The sequence below is a fragment of the Enhydra lutris genome, unplaced genomic scaffold (assembly GCF_002288905.1).
Source record: "Enhydra lutris kenyoni isolate GAN:26980312 unplaced genomic scaffold, ASM228890v2 scaffoldscaffold30, whole genome shotgun sequence".
Classification (NCBI taxonomy): domain Eukaryota; kingdom Metazoa; phylum Chordata; class Mammalia; order Carnivora; family Mustelidae; genus Enhydra; species Enhydra lutris.
Window position 1 is genome coordinate 8,690,233 of NW_019154114.1, and position 21,817 is coordinate 8,712,049.

The 21,817-nt window shown below is 47.4% G+C and overlaps 1 protein-coding gene across 3 annotated transcripts; it reads right to left on the reverse strand.

The window, feature by feature from the left end:
• Positions 1 to 10,742: 10,742 nt before the first annotated feature.
• Positions 10,743 to 21,249, reverse strand: LOC111152852 (dihydroorotate dehydrogenase (quinone)). Of its 3 annotated transcripts, XM_022511530.1 has the most exons (10): positions 21,211 to 21,249; positions 18,512 to 18,724; positions 18,182 to 18,381; positions 16,378 to 16,460; positions 14,206 to 14,393; positions 13,505 to 13,618; positions 12,916 to 13,069; positions 12,583 to 12,742; positions 11,836 to 11,886; positions 10,743 to 10,781 (listed from the first exon to the last, which is right to left on the reverse strand). In XM_022511530.1, the coding sequence occupies exons 1-10, from the start codon at positions 21,229 to 21,231 to the stop codon at positions 10,754 to 10,756; spliced, it is 1,212 nt and encodes a 403-aa protein (XP_022367238.1). In that variant the 5' UTR covers positions 21,232 to 21,249; the 3' UTR covers positions 10,743 to 10,753. The 3 variants fall into 3 exon arrangements, with proteins under 3 accessions (XP_022367238.1, XP_022367239.1, XP_022367240.1); XM_022511531.1 differs by lacking the exon at positions 10,743 to 10,781 and having other exon boundaries at positions 11,245 to 11,886; XM_022511532.1 differs by lacking the exons at positions 10,743 to 10,781; positions 21,211 to 21,249 and having other exon boundaries at positions 11,508 to 11,886; positions 18,512 to 18,902.
• Between the last annotated feature and the right edge of the window lie 568 nt (positions 21,250 to 21,817).

The following is a 21,817-nucleotide window of genomic DNA, read 5'->3' on the forward strand; positions in this document are numbered from 1 at the left end:
GCTTGATCAATGTTGTCTTTTAGCAAGCTATTAACAGCAAGATAGTTGGAGGATTCCTATCTTGCAGGATTGTGATCTCTGCAAGTTCACTATTTGTTTCTCGTTTATGGCGGTCAGGGGTGCCTGAGGAATGCTACACATATTACTGAGGGGAGCGGATGGAGAGGGGTGCAAGGTGCCAGCTTTTGCTTTGTCCTCAGTCAGCCTCCTGCTCCCTCATCACCACTGGATTCTTGTCGGTTGTGTTCGCATTTGTCTCTTCTGAGACCAGGCGAGATGGTAAGAAAACTCAGTGGTCTTCATCCCCATCATGCAGCACAGCCCCGGGCAGGAAGCAGAATCTCGGGAAATGATTGTTGGGAGAATGAGAAAGTGATAGAGCAAATGAATGTGGGTCAGACTTCTTCTCTCTCTGTCTCTCCATCTCTGTCTTTCTCTGTCTGTCTGTCTCTCATGCACTCGTTCTTTCATTGGTTCTACCAGAGTCTCAAATATAGTTGAAATTCTGCCCTAACCAAAATGATTGCATTTGGGTCCCCAGACTTGGGATCCACACTTTTTGCTTTGTTAAGGTAGGAAGATGTGACTGCATTCATTAGAGGACTGTAAATTCAACACCCAACAGAGTGGTCAAAGCTCAAAATGCTGGCCGATTTCTCAAATAACCAAGACCGAAATGGCAACACCAAGGTTAAGAGTCTTCCCCATGCCTGGGGAGGGGCTGGGGGAGTTCTTGCCACTGCCGGGAAACTTTCGGACCGTCCAGGCACAGCTTTGTTCCTGGACCCACCCAGTCAGCCCTAGCGAGTAATGGGAATCAAGTGGCGCGACCAGACGGCCTCCACATGCTGTGACTCCTTGTGTTTCCCATGGGACACTTCCCAAATGGAGTGTTTGAGCCCCAGGAAGCCTCTCCTGGGCTGGCAGGAATGCAGAGTTGGCATGCTTACCGCATCTCCTCTCCTAAAGGCCCTGCCCTTTGGAGCCTTGGCCCTGAGTCGCTGCTCGGGTTTGTGTTTCACAAGCCTGCGGCGCGCCGGTTCCAGGTCTTCCCTGCTCTGCTCCCGCACACGCACGTGTCCCCTGCCATTCTCCTACACGGAAGCCACACTGACTTCACTTCTCACATTTATAACCACAAGGCTCTTAAAAACATTTTGCTGCCAAAATTCAGTCAACACTAGAGGTTAGGTAACATGATGGTCTGGCACCAGCAACCGACATCTGCAGGAAGGAGATTTTTTTTTTTTTAAAGATTTTATTTGTTTATTTGACAGAGACACAGGGAGAGAGGGAACACAAGTAGGGAGAGTGGGAGAGAGAGATGCAGGCTTCCCAATGAGCAAGGAGCTCCATGCAGGGCTCAATCCCAGGACCCTGGGATCATGATCTGAGCCAAAGGCAGATGCTTAAGGGCTGAGCCACCCAGGCGCCCCAGGAAAGAGAAATCTTGAAATATGTCTTAGCCAAGTAGAAAGCAGATAACATATCTCACAGGCAAATACAACATTACAGTAGGCTTTCATCCGGCCTTAGCTGGGATTAAATTTGGCAACCTATGAAAGAAAACCCCAATAACAGAGACTTAAGCACACAAGGTTTTATTTTCTCAAAAGAAGTGGGCAAGTAAACTTACAAAGCTGGTATTGGAAATTCAAAGAAGCTCTTTCCAGTTTTGCCTCTGTAATGACCCTGATTTTCCGTTGTAAGGTGGCTGCCAGAGCTCCAGTTATCATACCCATGTTCCAGGCAACAGAATACTTCCCAGAAGTTATACATAATACTTCCATTTATATCTCTTTCAGTAGGATGTGATCACATATCCACACCCAGATGCAATGCAGCTCAAAAGCTAAAATATAACCTTTATTTTGGGAATAAATGTAGAATGTAGACCTGTTTACAAGCCAACTGACCTGATATCCTCAGAGGTTATAGTTCTAGATTTTAAAAATAATTTTTTATTTTTTATTAGCATATATATTATTAGCCCCAGGGGTACAGGTCTGCGAATCACCAGGTTTACATACTTCACAGCACTCACCATAGCACATACCCTCCCCCATGTCCATAACCTCACCACCCTCTCCCTATTCCCCTCCCACCAGCAACCCTCAGTTTGTTTTGTGAGATTAAGAGTCTCTTATGGCTTGTCTCCCTCCTGATCCCATCTTGTTTGATTTTTTCCTTCCTTACCCCCCAATCCCCCCATGTTGCCTCTCAAATTCCTCTTATCAGGGAGATCATATGATAATTGTCTTTTCTCTGATTGACTTATTTCGCTAAGCATAATACCCTCTAGTTCTATCCACGACATAGCGAATGGCAAGATTTCATGTCTTTTGATGGCTGCATAGTATTCCATTGTGTATATATACCACATCTTCTTTATCCATTCATCTGTTGATGGACATCTAGGTTCTTTCCATAGTTTGGCTATTGTGGACATTGCTGCTAAAAACATTTGAGTGCACATGCCCCTTCGGATCACCATGTTTATATCTTTAGGGTAAATACCCAGTAGTGCAATTGCTGGGTCATAGGGTAGCTGTATTTTCAACTTTCTGAGGAACCTCCATTCTGTTTTCCAGAGCAGTTGCACCAGCTTGCATTCCCACCAACAGTGTAGGAGGGTTCCCCTTTCTCCACATCCTTGCCAGCATTAATTTTAGCTATTCTGACTGGTGTGAGGTGGTATCTCATTGAGGTTTTTATTTGTATTTCCCTGATGCCGAGTGATGTGGAGCACTTTTTCATGTGTCTGTTGGCCATCTGGATGTCTTCTTTGCAGAAATGTCTGTTCATATCCTCTGCCCATTTCTTGATTGGATTATTTGTTCTTTGGGTGTTGAGTTTGAGAAGTTCTTTATAGATTTTGGATACTAGCCCTTTATCTGATACGTCCTTTGCAAATATCTTCTCCCATTCTGTCAGTTACCTTTTGGTTTTGTTAACTGTTTCCTTTGCTTTGCAAAAGCTTTTGATCTTTATCAAGTCCCAATAGTTCATTTTTGCCCTTGCTTCCCTTGCCTTTGGCAATGTTCCTAGGAAGCAGTTGCTGCGGCTGAGGTCGAAGAGGTTGCTGCCTGTGTTCTCCTCAAGGATTTGGATGGATTCCTGTCTCACATTGAGGTCCTTCATCCATTTTGAGTCTATTTTCATATGTGGTGTAAGGAAATGGTCTAGTTTCATTTTTCTGCACGTGGCTGTCCAATTTTCCCAACACTATTTGTTGAAGAGTATCTTTTTTCCATTGGATGTTCTTTTCCTGCTTTGTCGAAGATTAGTTGACCATAGAGTTGAGGGTCTATTTCTGGGCTCTCTATTCTGCTCCATTAATTTATGTGTCTGTTTTTGTGCCAGTACCATACTGTCTTGATGATGACTTTTTTTTAATAGCTTTTTAATAGAGCTTGAAGTCTGGAATTGTGATGCCACCAACTTTGGCTTTCTTTTTTCAATATTCCTCTGGCTATTTGAGGTCTTTTCTGGTTCCATATAAATTTTAGGATTATTTGTTCCATTTCTTTGAAAAAAATGGATGGTAGTTTGATAGGGATTGCATTAAACGTGTAGATTGCTTTAGGTAGCATAGACATTTTCAAAATATTTGTTCTTCCAATCCATGAGCATGGAACATTTTTCCATTTCTTTGTGTCTTCCTCAGTTTCTTTCATGAGTACTTTATAGTTTTCTGAGTATAGATTCTTTGCCTCTTTGGTTAGGTTTACTGTTCTAATTTTTAAAAAGACTAAAGAGACACATAGGTGTCTGTGTTACTGTGGCAGGTATTTTGATTGACTGTGGAAGGTATTTTGAAGACAATAGGGAAAACTGGCATATGGACTGAATGTCAGAAAATATTTGAGAATCATGGCTAATTTCCTTAGTTGTGATGATAGAATTACTGTTTCATAGGAACATGTCCTTATTTTTAGAAGCTGCAGGCTATGAAGTACTTAGGAATGAAATGTCCTCACATGTACCACTTCCCTCAAAATGGTACATCAAAATACAATATATCAATAGGTAAAAATATCAATAGAGAAAACATGGAAAAGATAGTAAGAATTACTGAGCCTAAGTGTAGGGGGTATGGATATTTATTACACTATTCTTTCAATGTTTAAATTATGTCTAAATTCCTTGTGATAAAAATTAGGTGAGAGCAACTCCCCATTTGGTTTGGCACAGCCTCGCATGAGATTAGCTGCCTCCTGGCAAAAGGGAATGATGTTCCTTTGGACACTCTTGAGTCACTCTGTTCAGAGGGTCTGCTAGTGGGTTGGCCCCCCACAGTCAGCCAGGGTGGATTCCAGAGCCTGTGAGTGTGGAGAGAGAGGACTATATCTTGGCCCTTAGCTTCTCCAAGGGCCTCCCCCCATTACCCAGGATAAAGCATAGAAACAAGCATCCACAAATGCCATCACCCACTTGAGATAACAACATGACAGGAGGTAGAAAATGAATCCACTACATAAAATCATCATCATATAATGTGAAGGCATCAGTGGTGTATGAAGTCACTGCTGGGTAGAGTACAACAGACACTAGACTTGAAACCAGAAAAATCTGTCCTCCCTCCACCATTTGTACTCATAACATCTGTGGAGCATTTCTGCCTCCTCATCTATAAAATAAAGATCATGACCACCGCTTCCCCTGCCTCACAGGGCTGTCCAAGGGCCAAAGGAGATATTGTGTGTAGTTTTCTATAAACTTACAAATGTACAAGATTATTATCCAGAACTTCTTCATCCCATGAGACTCCCATGCAATCATCCACAGACACCATAACCAAATGAAATTTTTCAAAATTCTGCTTGTAGTGGTTTAGAAGTATCTCCACAAATTCTTTGGTTTTCCTCCTTCAAAAATGTAACCATTTTCCCCCTCCCTTTGAGTGTAGGCTGGACTAAGTGACCTGCTTCTGACATAGGGTTGCCAGATAAAATAAATGATACCCAATTAAATTTGGATTTCCCATAAGTGACAAATAATTTTTAGCGTAAGTATGTCCCAAACATTGCATGGGATATACTTATACTAAAAGTTTATTCATCGATTATCTGGAATTCAAATTAAACTGGGCATTCTGTTGCTTGTGTTTGTTAGTTTTGCTAGAACCAGCAGCCCTGTTCTAATGACCAGAATGAAGCGGCTTAAGTAACAGTTTATGACTCCAACACTGTATCATGAAAGGCATTGCAGCTTCCACCTTGCATTCCTCTCTTGCATGACTCACTCTGGGGAAGCCAGATGCCATGGTTTGAGGATCCTTGGGCAGTCGTATGGAGAGATCTACTGACTCATCCAGCCAACAGCCAGCGCCTCCTCCTGAGCCACAGGAGCGAACCATCTGGAAGGGGATCCTCCGGCCCCAGCTAAGCCTCCGCTGACTGAAGCCCCCCCAGTGTCCTGGCTGCAGTCTCATGAGAGAGGCTGAGCCAGATCCACCCTACTGAGCTGCTCCTGAATTCCTGACCCAGAGACGCTGTGTGGGATGAGAAATCAGTGGTGTTTCAAGCTGCTCCATTTTGGAGTTTCAGGCTCAGCCCTGGCTGGCACGGAGGTGTCTACAGAAGGTTCCCCACCTTTCCTAGGTTCTGAGCTTTGATCACCAAACTCCATTCTACCACCATATTTCAGACCGATCAAGTGCCCAGGACAAGTATCTCTGACGGCTTTTAAAAAATTAATTCTACACAGGGGGAAGTCTATCCATTAAAAGAAGATGAACATTTTTTTTTTTTAAGTAGGCTCCATGCCCAACATGGGGCTTGAACTCACAACCCTGAGATCAAGAGTCATATGCTCCACCAACCGAGCCAACCAGGAGCCCCAAAAGAAGATGAACTTTTTTGAAGGCAAAACAAAGGGAAAGAGGACTAGTAATGCTTTTCTGAGGTCCTATGAGGTCCTTTACCTGCATCAGAAGGAGATACTTTGGCCCTGAGGCCCAATTCTGCTGATCGCTGGCTGCCTGGTTTGGGGAAGTTACTTAATCTCTCAATCCCTGTGTTTGTTTGTTAAATACAAGCATAATAATACCCATTTGCAGGACTTTTGTGATGATGAGAAATATTTAAAATAATCTTCATGAGGTAGGTAGGAAGTGATAAGCACTACTTCACTTTGTTCAGCCCTTTAAGATAGACAATGTCCTTCTTTTCCTTTTACATTTGGGAAACTGAGGCACACAACATTAATATGACTGCCCACAGCAAATAAGTACCTAACATGCCAGAGACACAGTACACATCTTTGTAAAAGCTGCGTAAGGATATCATTTAATCCTCCAAACCATTGTTTTTCCAGGTGAAAAGATGGGGCATCAGCAGGAATAGTGAGTCTCCTGAGGTCAAGCTCTGAAGTCTGTGCTCTTCCCCCAACCACAGTAAGTCATGGAGTGAACAGCACTCCCTGGGGTGGTCCTCCCCTTGGTATTATTCCCAGCCCCGCAACTGTCCCCCAGCAGGTGCTCCTGGTTCATGGGAGCTCCTAATTACTGCCACAGGATGGAATGGGCCAGACACCTGAATCAGAGACCTTCATTCATATCTGGTCCACAACCCAGTTTTCATGGACTGGTACAGCATCAGCTCAGATTTTAAACAGGCAGATTTCTGCCTTCTCTGAGTCAATGAGATGCTGGCTGGCCCTCCTGGGTAGCCAGCCAGCTGGAACAAAAGAGTACAGTCTCTTCAAGATGGGGCCTGTGCCCTCCCGCCTACACCTGAGAGCAGAGCTGAAGGGCCCCCAATGTCCTGCACACTCGCTCTTCCTGCCAAGGGGCACTGATTGAATGCCACCAGCAACCTCCTGAGCTATCCGAGTCACACCTCTGGCCCTGAGATGAAGACGAGCAAATCATCTCAACTATGGGTCTCAAGTCTCCTGCTTGACCTCGAGAACACCTTTCTGATGGGATGTTTTCCTGCTCCCGTCCTCATGGATAACTGGACGAAAGGTACTGGCTAAGGAACCTGAGCCAGAGCAGCCCGTTGGAAGGTCGGCAGAGAAGGGCTATTTTTAAAAACACTGGATGTGTGTGTGACTTGATGGACCTTCCCCTTTGAGGGAAACCACTGCCGGAAGGAACCCCAGCCCCTTCTGATATAGCATTGTGCCCTCTCGTAGGCCCCACCAGCCGGAGGCTGACCTGAACAGGTAAGAATGAGAACCCAGAGAAAACCATTCCCCTTCTGTTTTCCTTCCCTGTGGTCTGACTTAATGGAAGCCTCTCTCTCCTCTCTCACACACACACACAGCAACGGATGTGGCAGTCAGTCTCGCTGCAGCCGAAGGTGGCTTGCTAAACCCACAGTTCCTGTTTTCTTTGTCCACAAGGAAGAGACATAATGTAAGCTATTCCCAGGGAGAAAGTAGAGAAGGAAGAACAGCTTATTCCCGACCCACAGTTGGAAAGTCACATGTGGGGCAACATAAGAGGAAAGGGTCCCCTCCCTTACAAAGCTGGAGAGGAAAGTAAAACTTGGCAAACCTCTCCTAATGGCAACTTAGCAGTTAACCATCAACAATGTAAGTGCCTCTAACCTTCGCCCAAGCGGTAACACTTCTGGGAGTCTATTTTACAGAAATTCTACTAGAAGAACAAAAGATACATAAACCAAGACACTCACTACAGCACTGTCTGTGATGGGAACAGTGAGGACAGCCTACACACGCCATCAGTAATCATTGGTGTGTCTACCCTGTGGAAAACCAGAGTTCTGTTGGAAAATGCATGGTAGATCTTAAAGAACACTGAAAAATTCCATGACAGAATAAGCTTTAACTTACTAACTGCTTATATTTAACTAATGTGAAGTTGACCAGGCCAAGTATGCACAAAACATAAAATATAAGAGTGAACAATGTATTAGCAAATGGTATTAGAAACTCGGAGCACCATTCCGCTCAATGATCCCGGGCCCCGAAGGGCTACCTGGGCATCGTCAGTCTATGTCTCCTAGCACAGTGGGCTTCTCTGGGCTCTGAGCAACATTCTGAGAATCAAGAAGAATCCGTACTCCTTCTCTCACATGGCCCCTGAGCGCAAGCCAACTCCTTACTCAAGGGAGAAACAGCCACCTGTGCAACTGTGCTAAGAGACAGAATGTCTGTCTCCAACCGAGAACCTTCCAAAGGGTAGCTCTTCCTGATCCCTTCCCTTTCCCAAGCAGCTAGTCATAGAGCCATCAGGTGGCACAGAGCAAGGCAGGTGCCCGCCATGGGGCAAAAGACAAGCAGGCGGCACAGAGCGTGGGAGCCCACGCAGAATGAGGGGGCACGCCACAAAGGCAGTGGAGGGGCCACGCGGTGAGGAGCCTCAGGGTCCCTGCCAACCAGGAAAGTGAACACAGAGTCGACAGGCCAACACAGGGATCAGAGCTTCAGTAGTGTATGGAGGATGTCTGCTGTGGGAGCAGCCTGGAGCAGGTGTCAGAGCCGCAGGGCGTTAGGAGGGCCAGGGCGGGGCGGGGGGCGGTGGTGGGAGAGGGTGCCTGGCCCCAAGCAGGGAAAAGGATGCCCACACTCTGCAGAGCGTAGAAACCGGGAATAAGATATACATGAGAGGATGGGCCAACTAAGAAAACAGAGTATTAAGAGAGCCAGCGTTTCCATTGTCAGACGGGAGTCACAAGTATAGGGAGGGAAGAAGCTAGAATGAACGTTGTGATTTGGGATTGGAATTGAAGGCATCAGTCTGAACTCATGGTTTTCAATATATAAAAATCTGTGTGTGTGTGTGTCTGTGTGTGTGTGTGAGTGTGTACATGCTGACACACGTGTGTATTCCCTAACTGTCCACTGAGAGGGCCTGGGAGCAGCAACCCCCGCTCCCAGTGACAAGCACTGCCCCCATGTAGATCTTGATTTTTTTTAAGATTTTATTTACTTGAGAGAGAAAGAGACAGAGCACAAGCAGGGGGAGAGGCAGAGGGAGAGGGAGAAGCAGGCTTCCTACTGTGCAGGGAGCCCAACAAGGGGCTCGATCCCAGGACCCTGAGATCATGACCTGAGCGGAAACCAAGAGTCGGAGGCTCAACCAACCGAGTCACCCAGGCACCCCAGTTCACAGTTCTGTATCAGTAGTTGAGGCTCACTTGGATTCTTTTTTCTTTTTTTAAGATTTACTTAGAGAGAGAGAGAGCCCACAAGCAGAGGGAGGGGCAGAGGGGAGGAAATCTTCAAGCAGACAAGCAGACGCTACACTGAGCAGGGAGCCCACTGCAGGGGTCAATCCCAGGACCCGAGATCATGACCCGAGCTAAGATCAGGAGTCCAGCGCTTAACTGACTGAGACTCCCAGACACCCCATCCACTGGGTTCTATGCTCAGAGTATCACAAGGCCAGGACCAAGGCGTTGGAAAGGTTGGGTTCTTACTCAGACAGTTTGGAAAGAATTTGCTTCTAAGCTCACTCAAGTGTTTGGCAAAATCCAGCTCTTTGTGGCTGCAGGTCTGAGATCCATTTCCTTGCTGGTTACCAGCCAGGGGCCAACACCTTCCTTCTCATGCCCCCAACCCATCTTCAAAACAGCAACACTTTGATGCTTTCTGATACTTCCAATCTCTCTGATGTCTTCTTCCCCCAGAGAAAACGCTTGCTTTTCATGGGGCTCATGTGATTAGACGGAGCCCACCTGGATAATCGGTCTTCAAGGTGGCTCCAACGTTATACCACGTAACTTAACAGTCGTGGGAGGGATAGCTCATCACATTGCTAGGCTCCAGAGATGAGGACAGGGCATTGGGAACCGGGGGAGGCATTTTAGAAATGCTGCCTACCACACAGCCCGTAGAGGAAGTGACGTGTCTGTGCTCATCTCCTGATTTTTGATGGTTGTGTTGCAGTTGTGCAGAGGAATGTACTTGTTTGCAAGAAAGCCACACTACAGTATTCAGGATGATGGAGCATCAGACCAGCAATTTACTCTCATAGGACTTGGTATTAAAAAACAGTTCTGGGGCGCCTGGGTGGCTCAGTGGGTTAAGCCGCTGCCTTCGGCTCAGGTCGTGATCTCAGAGTCCTGGGATCGAGCCCCGCATCGGGCTCTCTGCTCTCTAGGGGAGCCTGCTTCCTCCTCTCTCTCTGCCTGCTTCCTCCTCTCTCTCTGCCTGCTTGTGATCTCTCTGTCAAATAAATAAATAAAAAAAAAAAATCTTTTAAAAAAAAAAAACAAAAAAACACAGTTCTTTTGGGGCGCCTGGGTGGCTCAGTGGGTTAAGCCGCTGCCTTCAGCTCAGGTCATGATCTCAGGGTCCTGGGATCGAGCCCCGCATTGGGCTCTCTGCTCAGTGGGGAGCCTGCTTCCTCCTCTCTCTCTGCCTGCCTCTCTGCCTGCCTCTCTGCCTGCTTGTGATCTCTGTCTGTCAAATAAATAAAAATCTTTAAAAAAAAAAAAACAGTTCTTTGTATTATTTTCCTAAAATTATTCTACACATGTGTGCACAGAGAGATAAAAAGATAGTTATGAACATATGTGTTTGTATATTAAAAAATTTTTCTGGAAAAATCTATAAAGATTCAAAAGTTACCTGTGATTACCTCTGGGAAAGAGTTACTTACAGGGAAAAAGAGGTCCATGACTTTTATTTGGGGGCTATTTTATAAAAAAAGAGAAAGGTCTTTGAAAAGGACAGCATGAGACAAGCTGCTGGTTTCGTGGCAAGAAAGTGAGCCGACACAGGAGGGCCCAGCTGAGGCCAAGATTCAACGACAAGGCAACGGGACCCATCAGTGCCATTACCATCCTGGGCCTCTTGCGGAGCTTCTGAGAAATCGAATTCAGAATAAAATCCGTATTGAGGTGATGGGAACAAAGGTAATTTCTTGCCAACTGTGAAGGTGCACCAGACCCCAACAGCACTGCCCAGACAAGGTTTCCAGCTTCTCTCCGCCATTTGCTTTTCGGTATTGAAAAGACTGGTGTTGCTCAGTCTCTTTAGTTAATGACACACCTCTTTAGCATCTTGTCTAAAGTCTTCAAGCACCTTGAGAACCTGTCTGCCCGATGGCACCCCAAGTCACAGATAATAAAGGGGACAGCAAGCACATTTTCCTGTGATGGGTTGAACTATGTCTCCCCCAAATTACTATGTTAAATCTTCTAACCCCTAGACCTCCAGAGTGTGCCCTTATTTGCAGAGATCCTATGTTTACCGAGGGAATCAAATTAAATTGAGGTTGTGGGAGTGGGGCCTACTCTGACATGATCCGTGTCCTTATAAGAAAAGCTGAGGACCCAGATTCACAGAGGGAAGACAATGTGCAGACAGAGAGAAGATGGCCACCCACAAGCCCGATTCTTGGAACTTTGTCTGTGTCTGAAGTATTTTCAAAATAAAGTGAAAAACTTTAAGTAAATAAAAGTTAAGATAGAATGAAAGAGAGTCAAGCTCGTCAAAATCCCGGTGTAGACCCCAGACAGCAGAGGCCCATGAGGACCTACAGTATCAGGGCAAAGCCCGGGGCCCTCCAGGTAGGGCTGTGATTTAAATCAGATTTTAAATGGCTTTATTTTTTCCATGATTTTTTTTCGTGGATTTTTTTCATGATTTTTTCCCTCAAATATTTAATGTCCTTGCAATATTAATGGGATTTGAGTCTAGAAAGAATCATTAACACAGTTATGGTTGCACAAGGGATTAAAGAAAGCCGTGCACTGGTTCTGGCGACACTCATGACTGGCTTTGACAAAAGTTGGGCCAGAGGAAGGGCTCCTGTGGGTTGGGGGACGTTGCTCTCCTCTCTCAATCCAGCCACAAAGACCCTCCTGCTTTAGTGAGAAGATTCCAGATAAGGCTTGCCACGGACAACATCCTCACCTCTGATGATCTGCTCCAATGGCATCTGTGATTCTGGTAAAACCCTGTTCCCTGGAAAGAGAGAAAACAAAGCAATTTCAGCAAATGATGAAGGACAGCTCCTGCTCTCGCTGGAAGCCCAGGTTCACTATAACTGCCCCTGCCTCTGTGTCCTCCAAAGGCATGCCTCGTGCCTCCTCTGTGGTCTTTGCCCAGGAAACTAGAGGAATTTCCATCTAAGTCTTCACACTGGGAAGAGAATCAATGTCAAGTATTAACAGCTCCCTGACCTCAAGCCAGTGTTACTGAACAGGGTAGCTGCCCAAATTCCTCAGACCCAAAACAGCACTGTCTTGGAAGTTAATCTTGAATTCCTTGGCCCTGTTTGTCCTTTGTCAGAGAAGCAACACAGTCATCTTTCCCTGTCTGTGTGTGTGGGGTTTTTTTTTTAAGATTTTATTTATTTATTTGACAGAGACACAGCGAAAGAGGGAACACAAGCGAGGGGAGTGGAGAGGGAGAAGCAGACTCCCCACCAAGCAGGGAACCCGACACAGGACTCTATCCCAGGACCCCAGGACCACGACCCCAGCCAAAGGCAGACACCCGATGACTGAGTCACCCAGGGGCCTCCTTGCCCTGTGTTTCTGAATCCTTTTTGAATGAGGAATAAATAGAGACAGTGAATAGCATCTCCTTCACTTGAGTCTTTGGAATTGATGCCACATTTAAGTTCTCCTATTTCAAGCCACCCGCGGCCCCGCTCACTTCAAAAGGCCCTCCAGCTCCCGCTTGACCCTGCCCACCACGGGCGGTCCGCGGTAGGTGAGGGCCGTGTAGAGCTGCACCAGGGACGCCCCCGCCCGGATCTTCTCCAGCGCGTCCTGCCCGCTGCTGACACCGCCGACCCCAATGATGGGGACTCCGCCTGCACCGAAGCACATGCAACAGCGTCAGGACAGGTGGGCAACGCGAGACCCTCAGTGTGCCTGCCGCCCTCCAGCCCCTGCTGAATGCAGTTCAGAGGACCCTGATTCGGATCAAACCCCAGAGCCTGGCGAGCCTCACACAAGTGTGAAGACACAGGGACCGAGTTCTTGCCTTTGGTGAGCGCGTACATCTCCCGGATGGTTTGGGTGGATAAGTCCCGGAGGGGCTTCCCACTCAGCCCTCCAATTTCAGAGCGCAGGGCACCCTGGAGGCTGGCAGGGCGGCTCACTGTGGTGTTGGTGACAATCAGCCCATCGATGCCCAGCTGCAGTGAGAGACAGAGAGAAAGCCCTCCAGTCACGGCCGGTAAGAACCACTTACTTTTGTCCTGCCCAAGGCCCCAGGTAGTAAGTGGTGGACTAGGATGTGAACCCAGGATTTCCAGGTTCAGTCTGTGTTTCCGCCACTCTCCTATGACACAGGGACCTGGGGTTACACTGGAGACAGTGACAGAATACCCCAGTCTGACCCAGGCTGCAAGCGCTAGCCTCAGACCCCTTGCTGGATGAATGTGGGAGGGAAGAAGTACAGGGAAAGGACTTCTCCAAACATTCGCTTTGTATCCCGTGTTGTTACATCATGACACATACCAAACCAGCTCTCAGCATCACAGAAAGGAAGCCGCACACTAGCCCATCTGGCCAGATGCCCCCAACCCACAGGCCGTGAGGGGTGTCCCAGGGCCCAGCCCGACTCGCACCTCTCTGACCACACTGGCGATGTCCTCCTTGTCCTGGGCTGTGAGGTCAGGTGCGATCTTGACCAGCACGGCTGGCTTGCGCACTCCCTGCAGAGCGTCCCTCTCCTGCAGCACCTAGATCAACATGTGGCCAGAGACGGGGTCCCCTGAGGCCGCAGCCCCCAGTGCACAGGACTGCAGCCGCACATCAGCTCATTCTCACACGGAAGCACCAGCAACATCTCCCTTTCCGGAAGTAAAGCTCTCAGTTATGCCAAGGACCCCATGAAGATGAATCTGATTCTCTTGAACCAAGGGATCCCCAAGATTAAATCCCTAGTCTTGTCACTGGCATTAGCTAATCTATTAAGGTCTATTTAGACTTTTTTTCCTAAAAAGTTAGTAATTCCTAACAAGGAATTACTGTCACAGATACTATTCATTCAGTGTGCTCATTGCTAGGGACAGAGACACCCAGGCCCCAGGCCCCTGTTCTCTCAGACCTTATGGTGTAACAGCAGGGACAGGTGACTGAGTCATTAATCACTGTTGAGCGTAATCAGGGTTACCAGAGGGGATTACAAGGATAGAAGGGGGCCCTATCGGTCCAGCTGCTAAGGCCCGCTTCTCGGCAGTGATGCTGGAGCTTCCCTCTGGAGAAAGAACCGGAAGGAGTGGGCCGGAAAGGCGGCAGAACGGAGCCCGAACATGTAATTGCCTACCTTGGTCAGCAGGTGGCGCAGCTCCGCCTTTCCCTGAAGGCTCCGCAGCCCAGAGGTGTTGGGACTGGACACGTTCACTACCAGGTAGTCAGCCAAGGGGCCCAGGACACGAACCCCCTCCGCGTAGTCCGCAGCTGCGTCCACCGAGGTTTTATTCTTCCCCAGGTTTATTCCCAGGGGCAGCCCCTCTGTGAAGATCGCTCGTCAAGATTTTGTCCCCAAATGCCCTTTCCCGTGTAACAAGCTCACGACGTCCTCGACTACGTGGCCGGCCGGCCAGCGAACAGCCCTTCAGGTCTTGACCTCTGCACCGGGCCTTCCCGGACGGGTGGGCAAACACCACGACAGCTGTGGGTGCTGCAGCCGGCTGACCCAGAGGAGCTCACCGCCTTGGCGCAGCAGTGTCAGGGCAACCACTAGCTTGTTTTACTGCATTGTGCCTTTTTTCTTTTTAAAAATTTTAATGGAAAATGGAGCAATTCAGAGTGCAAATACTAGCGATAAAAAGCTAGAGCTCATAAATGTCATACGGACCGTTGGAAATCCACAGGCATGTCAGAAGGGGCAAATGTTTAGGCTCAAGGGCTGTCTCTGCTGGCCTTGAGTCACATGACCGGTGGGCAGTGGTGAAGAAAAAGCAAAATTAAAGAATATGTCTCCAATACTGGAAAATGTTTTCTACTAATCATGCCTAAAATATAGAGGTATAACTCTTTAATAACTTAGAATTTCAGCTCTCTGAGAAGGGATTCCCCCTCATAACTAGGGTGAGCGCTCATGCCAGGCCTCCAGGATCCAGCCTATGGCTGGGCATAATTATTAATGCCTGCACCCTTCGCTCTCCAAAATGTCTCAATTTGCACAGTAAGTACTAAGCCAACCAACTTAAGAAGCCATGGGATTATCGAATTGCATTTTGGACTTTAAGAAAAACATTTCAGAAACCTGCTATCCATCAAAGCAAGAGCTTGTCTCTACTTCTAAGCGACTACCCTATCTGCAAAGGTCACGGATACCTCAGGGGTGCTCACTACTTCTTCCAGCTGGTGATTGGGAAAAGACCTGGAACTGCAAGTGAGCCCCTAAAATGTGTGTCAGGTTGGTGGGATCAAACAGCAGCATCCCACCTTCTCATACCCTAAACTAGTCACCCTTTTAATTACCAGCTTTAAAGTAAATATACCATGGGGAAAGGGAGGTGAGGAGGGGGTTAGCGTTCAGTCAGACAAAAGCTCCACAAGGCCTCCAGACTTCCCAAGTCCAGCCTCCACCAAGCCAAGCCATTTGTAAGCTGATTCTTTCCTGAGCAGATAAGCTGGCTTGAAAAAAAAGCATCCCTTTCGTGTAGCTAATGGATCCTCCATCAGCAGTTAGCTACCCAAAGGGCTAAGACTTTGAAGTTAGAAATTCCTGAATTACTCCGTCCTAAAAGGGCACCGCAGCTTTTGCAATTTCTGTTCCTTAGAGAACAGAGAACACGAGACTAAACTCCTGAAAAGAGGTCCAGAGGGACCCAATGAGGAAAATGGCCACAGCCCCACACAATCTCAGAGGGCGACTGGGAAGGTATGGGGAGGACAAAATAGGGCTACACACACTTACATGCATCCTGAGGGACAGCAAAGCAGAGTCCCTGGAGAACATATGGAAGTATCCCTGAATGGGGGTTTCTGAACAAGTCGTAAGGATAGTTTCCCAAATGCCAGGATCAGCTCTCCCCAAATAGGAAGGAGTATGAGTAATTTTAATGGCCTTCTTTATGCTTCTCTGTATTTACTAATGCTTCTATAATTAACATGCATTATTTATATACACACAAAGGGACCATAAAGCAAGATGGAGGAAGATGGCGCTCAAGGCCTGCTCACGTCTTAACCACCCATGTGACCACAGAGGAGCCGCTTTGCTTTGCTCATTTCCAAGCTGCCCCAGTTATGATATAACCCAGGTTATATAACGAGGCAGAAACTAAGTGAGTCTTTGCTAAATTGTAAAATTCAGTTAAAATCTTGGCAGCTGTGATAAAGTCAGGAAAATTCCCTAGTTCCATAATGGTTTTTTTTTTCCTATTGCTCAGTCATGTTTATTTCACTAGGAATGTTCCTGACGTTTCTCCCACAGGTTTCCTTCCAATAAATGAAGAAAGTCTCTCAAGAGCACCCCCCCCTTTACCTTCTGTGAGCCTGGCCTGTTTCTCCTGTCTGACCCGCAACCTGTGTTCCACCATCGAGAGTCCATGACTGTTAAATCCGTATCTGGAGAACAGAAGTGGGTAGAGAGGGGACGAGGTTAGAGCCCTCAGCCAGAAGGGCTTTGGCAAGCCAGAAGGGCTTGCCACCTTTGGCAAGATGGCTTCAAGGCCATTTCCACTATACTTCTGATTTTTAGAAACAGAAAAAAAAAAAATCAGAGTCAGTTCTTAGACTTCCAAAGTCTAACCTCTGGAACTCCTAGAGAACTTGCCAGAACACCATCAAACACAGAGGGAAAGATTTAAATTTATAAACAAGCCGCTCTGGTACCTAGCACGGGCAACAGCCCAGACTCACCACATAGCTGCCCAGATCTGTCTGGGTCCGGCCCCCACTCCTGACTCACTGCTCCTCCCACCAAGAGGGGCCTCTCTGACCACCCCATCTTCCACCTCCTGCCTGCGCTCCACTAATGCCTCCCGGAGAAGAAATAATAACCAACACCTATTGGTTAAGCCGCTTTGGTACTTGCAGCCAAAAACACTGAACAGATACAGTGGCACCTGTTTTGTGGACTTAATGAATGAATTACTCCATTCATGCGGCAGGCGTTTACTGGGCACCCACTCCGTGCCTCCCAGACCGAGGAGGCTGAACACACAGGCTCTCCTCCCTCAACCACTTCTCACCTATGGATTCTGCGAAGTAGGTGCCTGCAGTTTTTTGTGGCAGCCAAATCCTAAACAAATCTACTTTGCCTGGAAATACCGATCCCAGCCTGCCATGCAACAGAAAGCCAAGAACTTCGTTTCTAACGTTGGAAAATTTCCCTGAAACAAGCATGATGAAACAGGATGTGCGGCCAAATAAAATTCCCCAACGGCAGTCTTCCAGAAGGCCATCACCGAGCCCAAAGATGCTGATCAGAATCTCCCAAGGAGGCTCACAAAACTCTGATACCAAAAAGTACAGACTTTTCATTTTCTGGGTTCACTGTAGTGAATATTGCCCAGGGCTTACTAAGAGAAGGGCTTTACACTAGGAGGCTCTCTCTTACTAAAAGCAGCCGTACATGTGGACTATTAAATTTTCCAGTTTTTACTAAAGGCCAGGGCTACACGGTCCAATGCAAGAACTGCCGGCGACATGCGCCACTGAGCACCTGAAATGCGGCCAGCCCAAACCGAGCACGCAGTAAGTCACACGCACCCTGGATTTTGAACACTTAGCACCAATGAAAGAAGGGAAATAGCTAATTAATCATTTTTATTTTGATTATATGTTAAAATGACATTTAGAATACATGATTTAGAGTTAAAGATAATAACCATAAACAATAATTACATAGAATATATTATTAAAATTAATTTCACCCATTTTTTTATCCTATTTTACTGTGGCCACATGAATATGTTAAGTTACACGCAGAGCTCACATTCTATTTCTACTGGACAGTGCTGGGCAAGGGCACTGGAATAACAATGGGGAAGAAGCGCAAACTCTAAAGTCAAGTTAAGTCTAAATCTGTACTCAAGTTCTCCCGCTTATGATCTCCAGATTATAGGTAAGTCATGTGGCTCTCGGAGCTACAGTGTGTATGTGTGTTAAAGTAGAATACCAAAACCTGTTTTTCTGCCTGCACACAGGAGATGCTCAACACAGCTCCTGAACATTCTAAATAGCAGAAAAATGTCCACACTGTAGGACAGAAAAAAACCGGCAGATCTTACATCGTGGAGTGCCCTGCGGGGAAGGAGGCCTCCCCCGTTGAGCTGTTCACCTACCTGTTAATGATGGCTTGGTCCTCAGGGAGGCGGAAGACCCTGGGTCTCGGGTTTCCTTCCTGAGGTTTCGGAGTCACGCTGCCTATCTCAACAAAGCCAAAGCCCATCTTGTAAAGTCCGTCCACAGCTTCCCCATGCTTATCAAATCCTGCTGCGATTCCAACTGGATTTCGGAACTTATGGCCCAGGACTCTCACTTCCTAGGAAGAAGGAAACAAAGCCAGACATACACGGGCTATCCTGGTGTTTCTCCAAGGGCAGGCCACAGCCCATCTAGGTCGGAATTACCTATAGAGCTTGTTAATCAGAAGGTGTTCCGAGAGCACCTACCAGCATGTCAGAGTCTTGAAACGTGGCACGAGGAAGGAGCCCCAGGGAGGTGATGCGAATGGCCAGCCTGTGGGCTGACTCGGGGTCCAGCAGCCTCTGCATCGCCGGCATCAAGTGTTCAGCGTAGAAATGTTCATCCCCCATGGCTGTCAGGTAGGAAGTGAAGAGAAGTCCCCCACCCCCCAGGATGACCACAGCATCCTGGGCCCGCTTCTGGGGGAGAAAAAAGGCCCATTTAAAGTCCCACAAGGCAGACTGCAGTAAATTCTCTGTGCCCTTTACACCCATACACACAGGACATAAAGACATGTCACATGAAGAAACATCCCCAGCCTTCTGCTAACACTGGTCTCCTTCATTTCTAGTCCTGCTCCCACATTGGCCTCAACTTTCAGTGGCTGTATCCACACTTTTTTTTTTTTTAAGATTTTATTTATTTATTTGACAGACAGAGATCAGAGGTAGGCAGAGAGGCAGGCAGAGAGAGAGGAAGGGAAGCAGGCTCCCTGCTGAACAGAGACCCCAGTGTGGGGCTCAATCCCAGGACCCTGGGATCATGACCTGAGCCGAAGGCAGAGGCTTTAACCCACTGAGCCACCCAGGCGCCCCTGTATCCACACTTCTGACACTCATCGTGCCCTGAAGGACTCCAAGCCAGAGGTTTCAAGAGAGGCAGTATCGCCTCCTAGGGGATATGTGGTAGGCATTTTGGAGGACTCAGTAAAGGCAGACATCCTGCATTGTTGTAGGCTATCAGACAGATGAATTGTCCCTGTCCTGTATGACTTTTGAACATCTTACTGACACTCAGTATGTAAAAAATATCTATTCATATTATCTCAGCCTACAGTCCACCACATAAACACAACTATCTCCTGCACAGACTTTTCCAGGAATGCAATTCCCTCAATTACTGAGGGACAACTACACTGTTTTGCACAGAACATTACCAAGGATTGTTCCCCATTTTAGAGATCTCAGGAATGGTATAGTGCTTTGCTTGGGTGTTTGACAATAAAACATACCTGAGAATTTTTTTTTTAAGTTTTTTTTTTTTTTTTTATTTGACAGAGATCACAAGTAGGCAGAGAGGCAAGCAGAGAGAGAGGGAGAAGCAGGCTCCCCGCTGAGCAGAGAGCCCGATGTGGGGCTCGATCCCAGGACCCTGGGACTATGACCTGAGCTGAAGGCAGAGGCTTTAACCCACTGAGCCACCCAGGCACCCCCATACCTGAGAATTTTTTAAAAGATTTTATTTATTTCTCAGAGAGCGCCTGAGCACAAGCAGGGGGAGTGTGAGGCAGAGGAAGAAGCAGACAGAGGGAGAAGCAGCAGGCTCACCACTGATCAGCCCCAATGTGGGGTTTGATCCTAGGTCGCTGGGATCATGACCTAATCTGAAAGCAGATGCTTAATTGACTGAGCCACCCAGCCGTCCCTGAGGCACTAGAATTTCTAGAGACTTAAACACCTGACTATATCTCACTGAGTCATGCCATAACACTTACATGCTGAAATGCATATGTTTTATTATAAATTCCTTCAATTTCTCTTTTATATTCCGGTTAGGACATTAGTTGAACTTTTAAAATAATACAAAGACAGACCACATTATATATAAATTCTACTTCAGGATAATAAAAGCAGTTGCAAAATATTTTTTTAAAAGGAGCATCAGGTCTTAATGAGTCAAGAATCACAATCCTATTCAAAACGTGCTTCATAATGCTTTTTCTCTGGTTATCACTGCCAGGTGATGAGTCATTCATTCATTCACTCAATCATCTGCCCAACAGTTATAGAGCACTCAGAGGAGTGCTCCTCAAGGAGGACAATCTCAGGAGGAGACAGTCATTGGTCAATGATCACGCAAACATGTAACTGTGAAGATTGCTATGAAGAAAAAAACGTATAGGGTAATAACAGAACCTCGAGGTGGAGGAAGGCTTGCTTGAGGAAGCAACTAAAAGCTGACATCCAAAGGATAAATAGGAGTTAACTAGGAGTTTCCTGGGGCTCAGGAAAAAAGTGTAAAGGTGCTCTTAGTGGCAGAAGGTAATGAGATGCATCCAAGGAAGAGGGGAAGGAGAAGGGCTTGTTGGAAACCAAGGAATAAGGAAACGGACGACTTAAAAAGAAGCTGGGGAGATAAGCAGGGACCCTGACCAGAATAAAGATTTGAGTTTTGCTCCCTACACAAGTTAGTGATGGGGTCAGATCTGCCCTTGAGGATCACCCCCAGCTGTTAATATAGAGCAAGTATTTGTTGTCTTGCTTCTAATCTCCAGCAGATTGTAGGAACGCCCTTTAATGTCAATCAGCAAGTATCTGGACGCCGTTCACAAGCCCCCGCCCTAAAATTTCATATAGAAGGGTTGGGGCCGTTGCACGTTGGATCCTGCGCACGGTGTTAGGCGGTCATGTGTTCACTATACGCCCGTGTCGGGGTCAGTAAAAGTCTGGCCCACGTGCGTTGGCAAAGACCTGCATCTACCCAGACTGGAACGTGCTGTTACGCGTGTTAATGCACACGCACTGGCATTTGCAGGTGCCTCCACACACGCACAGACGTAGCCGGGGGCCCACGATCTCGGAGCCGAAACCCGCCCACACCTCGCTCACGTTAGCCCTCTATTCTCCTCTTGCCCCACACCTCGCCGGCACTACTAGCTACTGCACAGCCCACTTTCTCAACTCACTTTGAGCTGCCTCCACGCCATGCTCCTTCCGCCTCTGGACCCGCCTCTGGCTCATTTCCATTGGAGGAGATGGCTGTGAGCCCTCCAATCACCGCCGCGCAGCTGCCACTTCACCAATCGCCGGGCAAGAGGGTGGGGGCCGGCCTCCCGGCGGCGGAAAAAGCCTCGCTCCGCCCCGGGGGCGTGGCTGGACGCCGACGCGCGCAATGACGGCGGCCACGCCCCTTCCGTCCCAGGCGCGGGACTTAGTCTCTGAGCTGTGCGGTGCTGTGGGTCGCTGGCGCTTGGGGGTGCACTTCCCCGCTTTCTGGTCCAGCGACGTGGGCAAGAGACCTCGCATATGTAGATATTCAGTTCCGAGCAACGCGCTCACCAATATCATGATCGTTTAAATTGAAAGCTCTCGGTAAAGCACGTGTTGGGAGTATGTATCAGACACCGTAAATAGGGAATGAAAGACCGCACTGTGTAAGATACCCGAGTTGACTTCAGAGAAGATTCCATCAGCTCCAGGTTTCACTTAAAAATGTCTAAAACGTATGTATTTACGTAAGTATGTGTGTTAATGAAGGTTTTGGGAAATCCAGACTTTGCAGCGAAGTCCTCC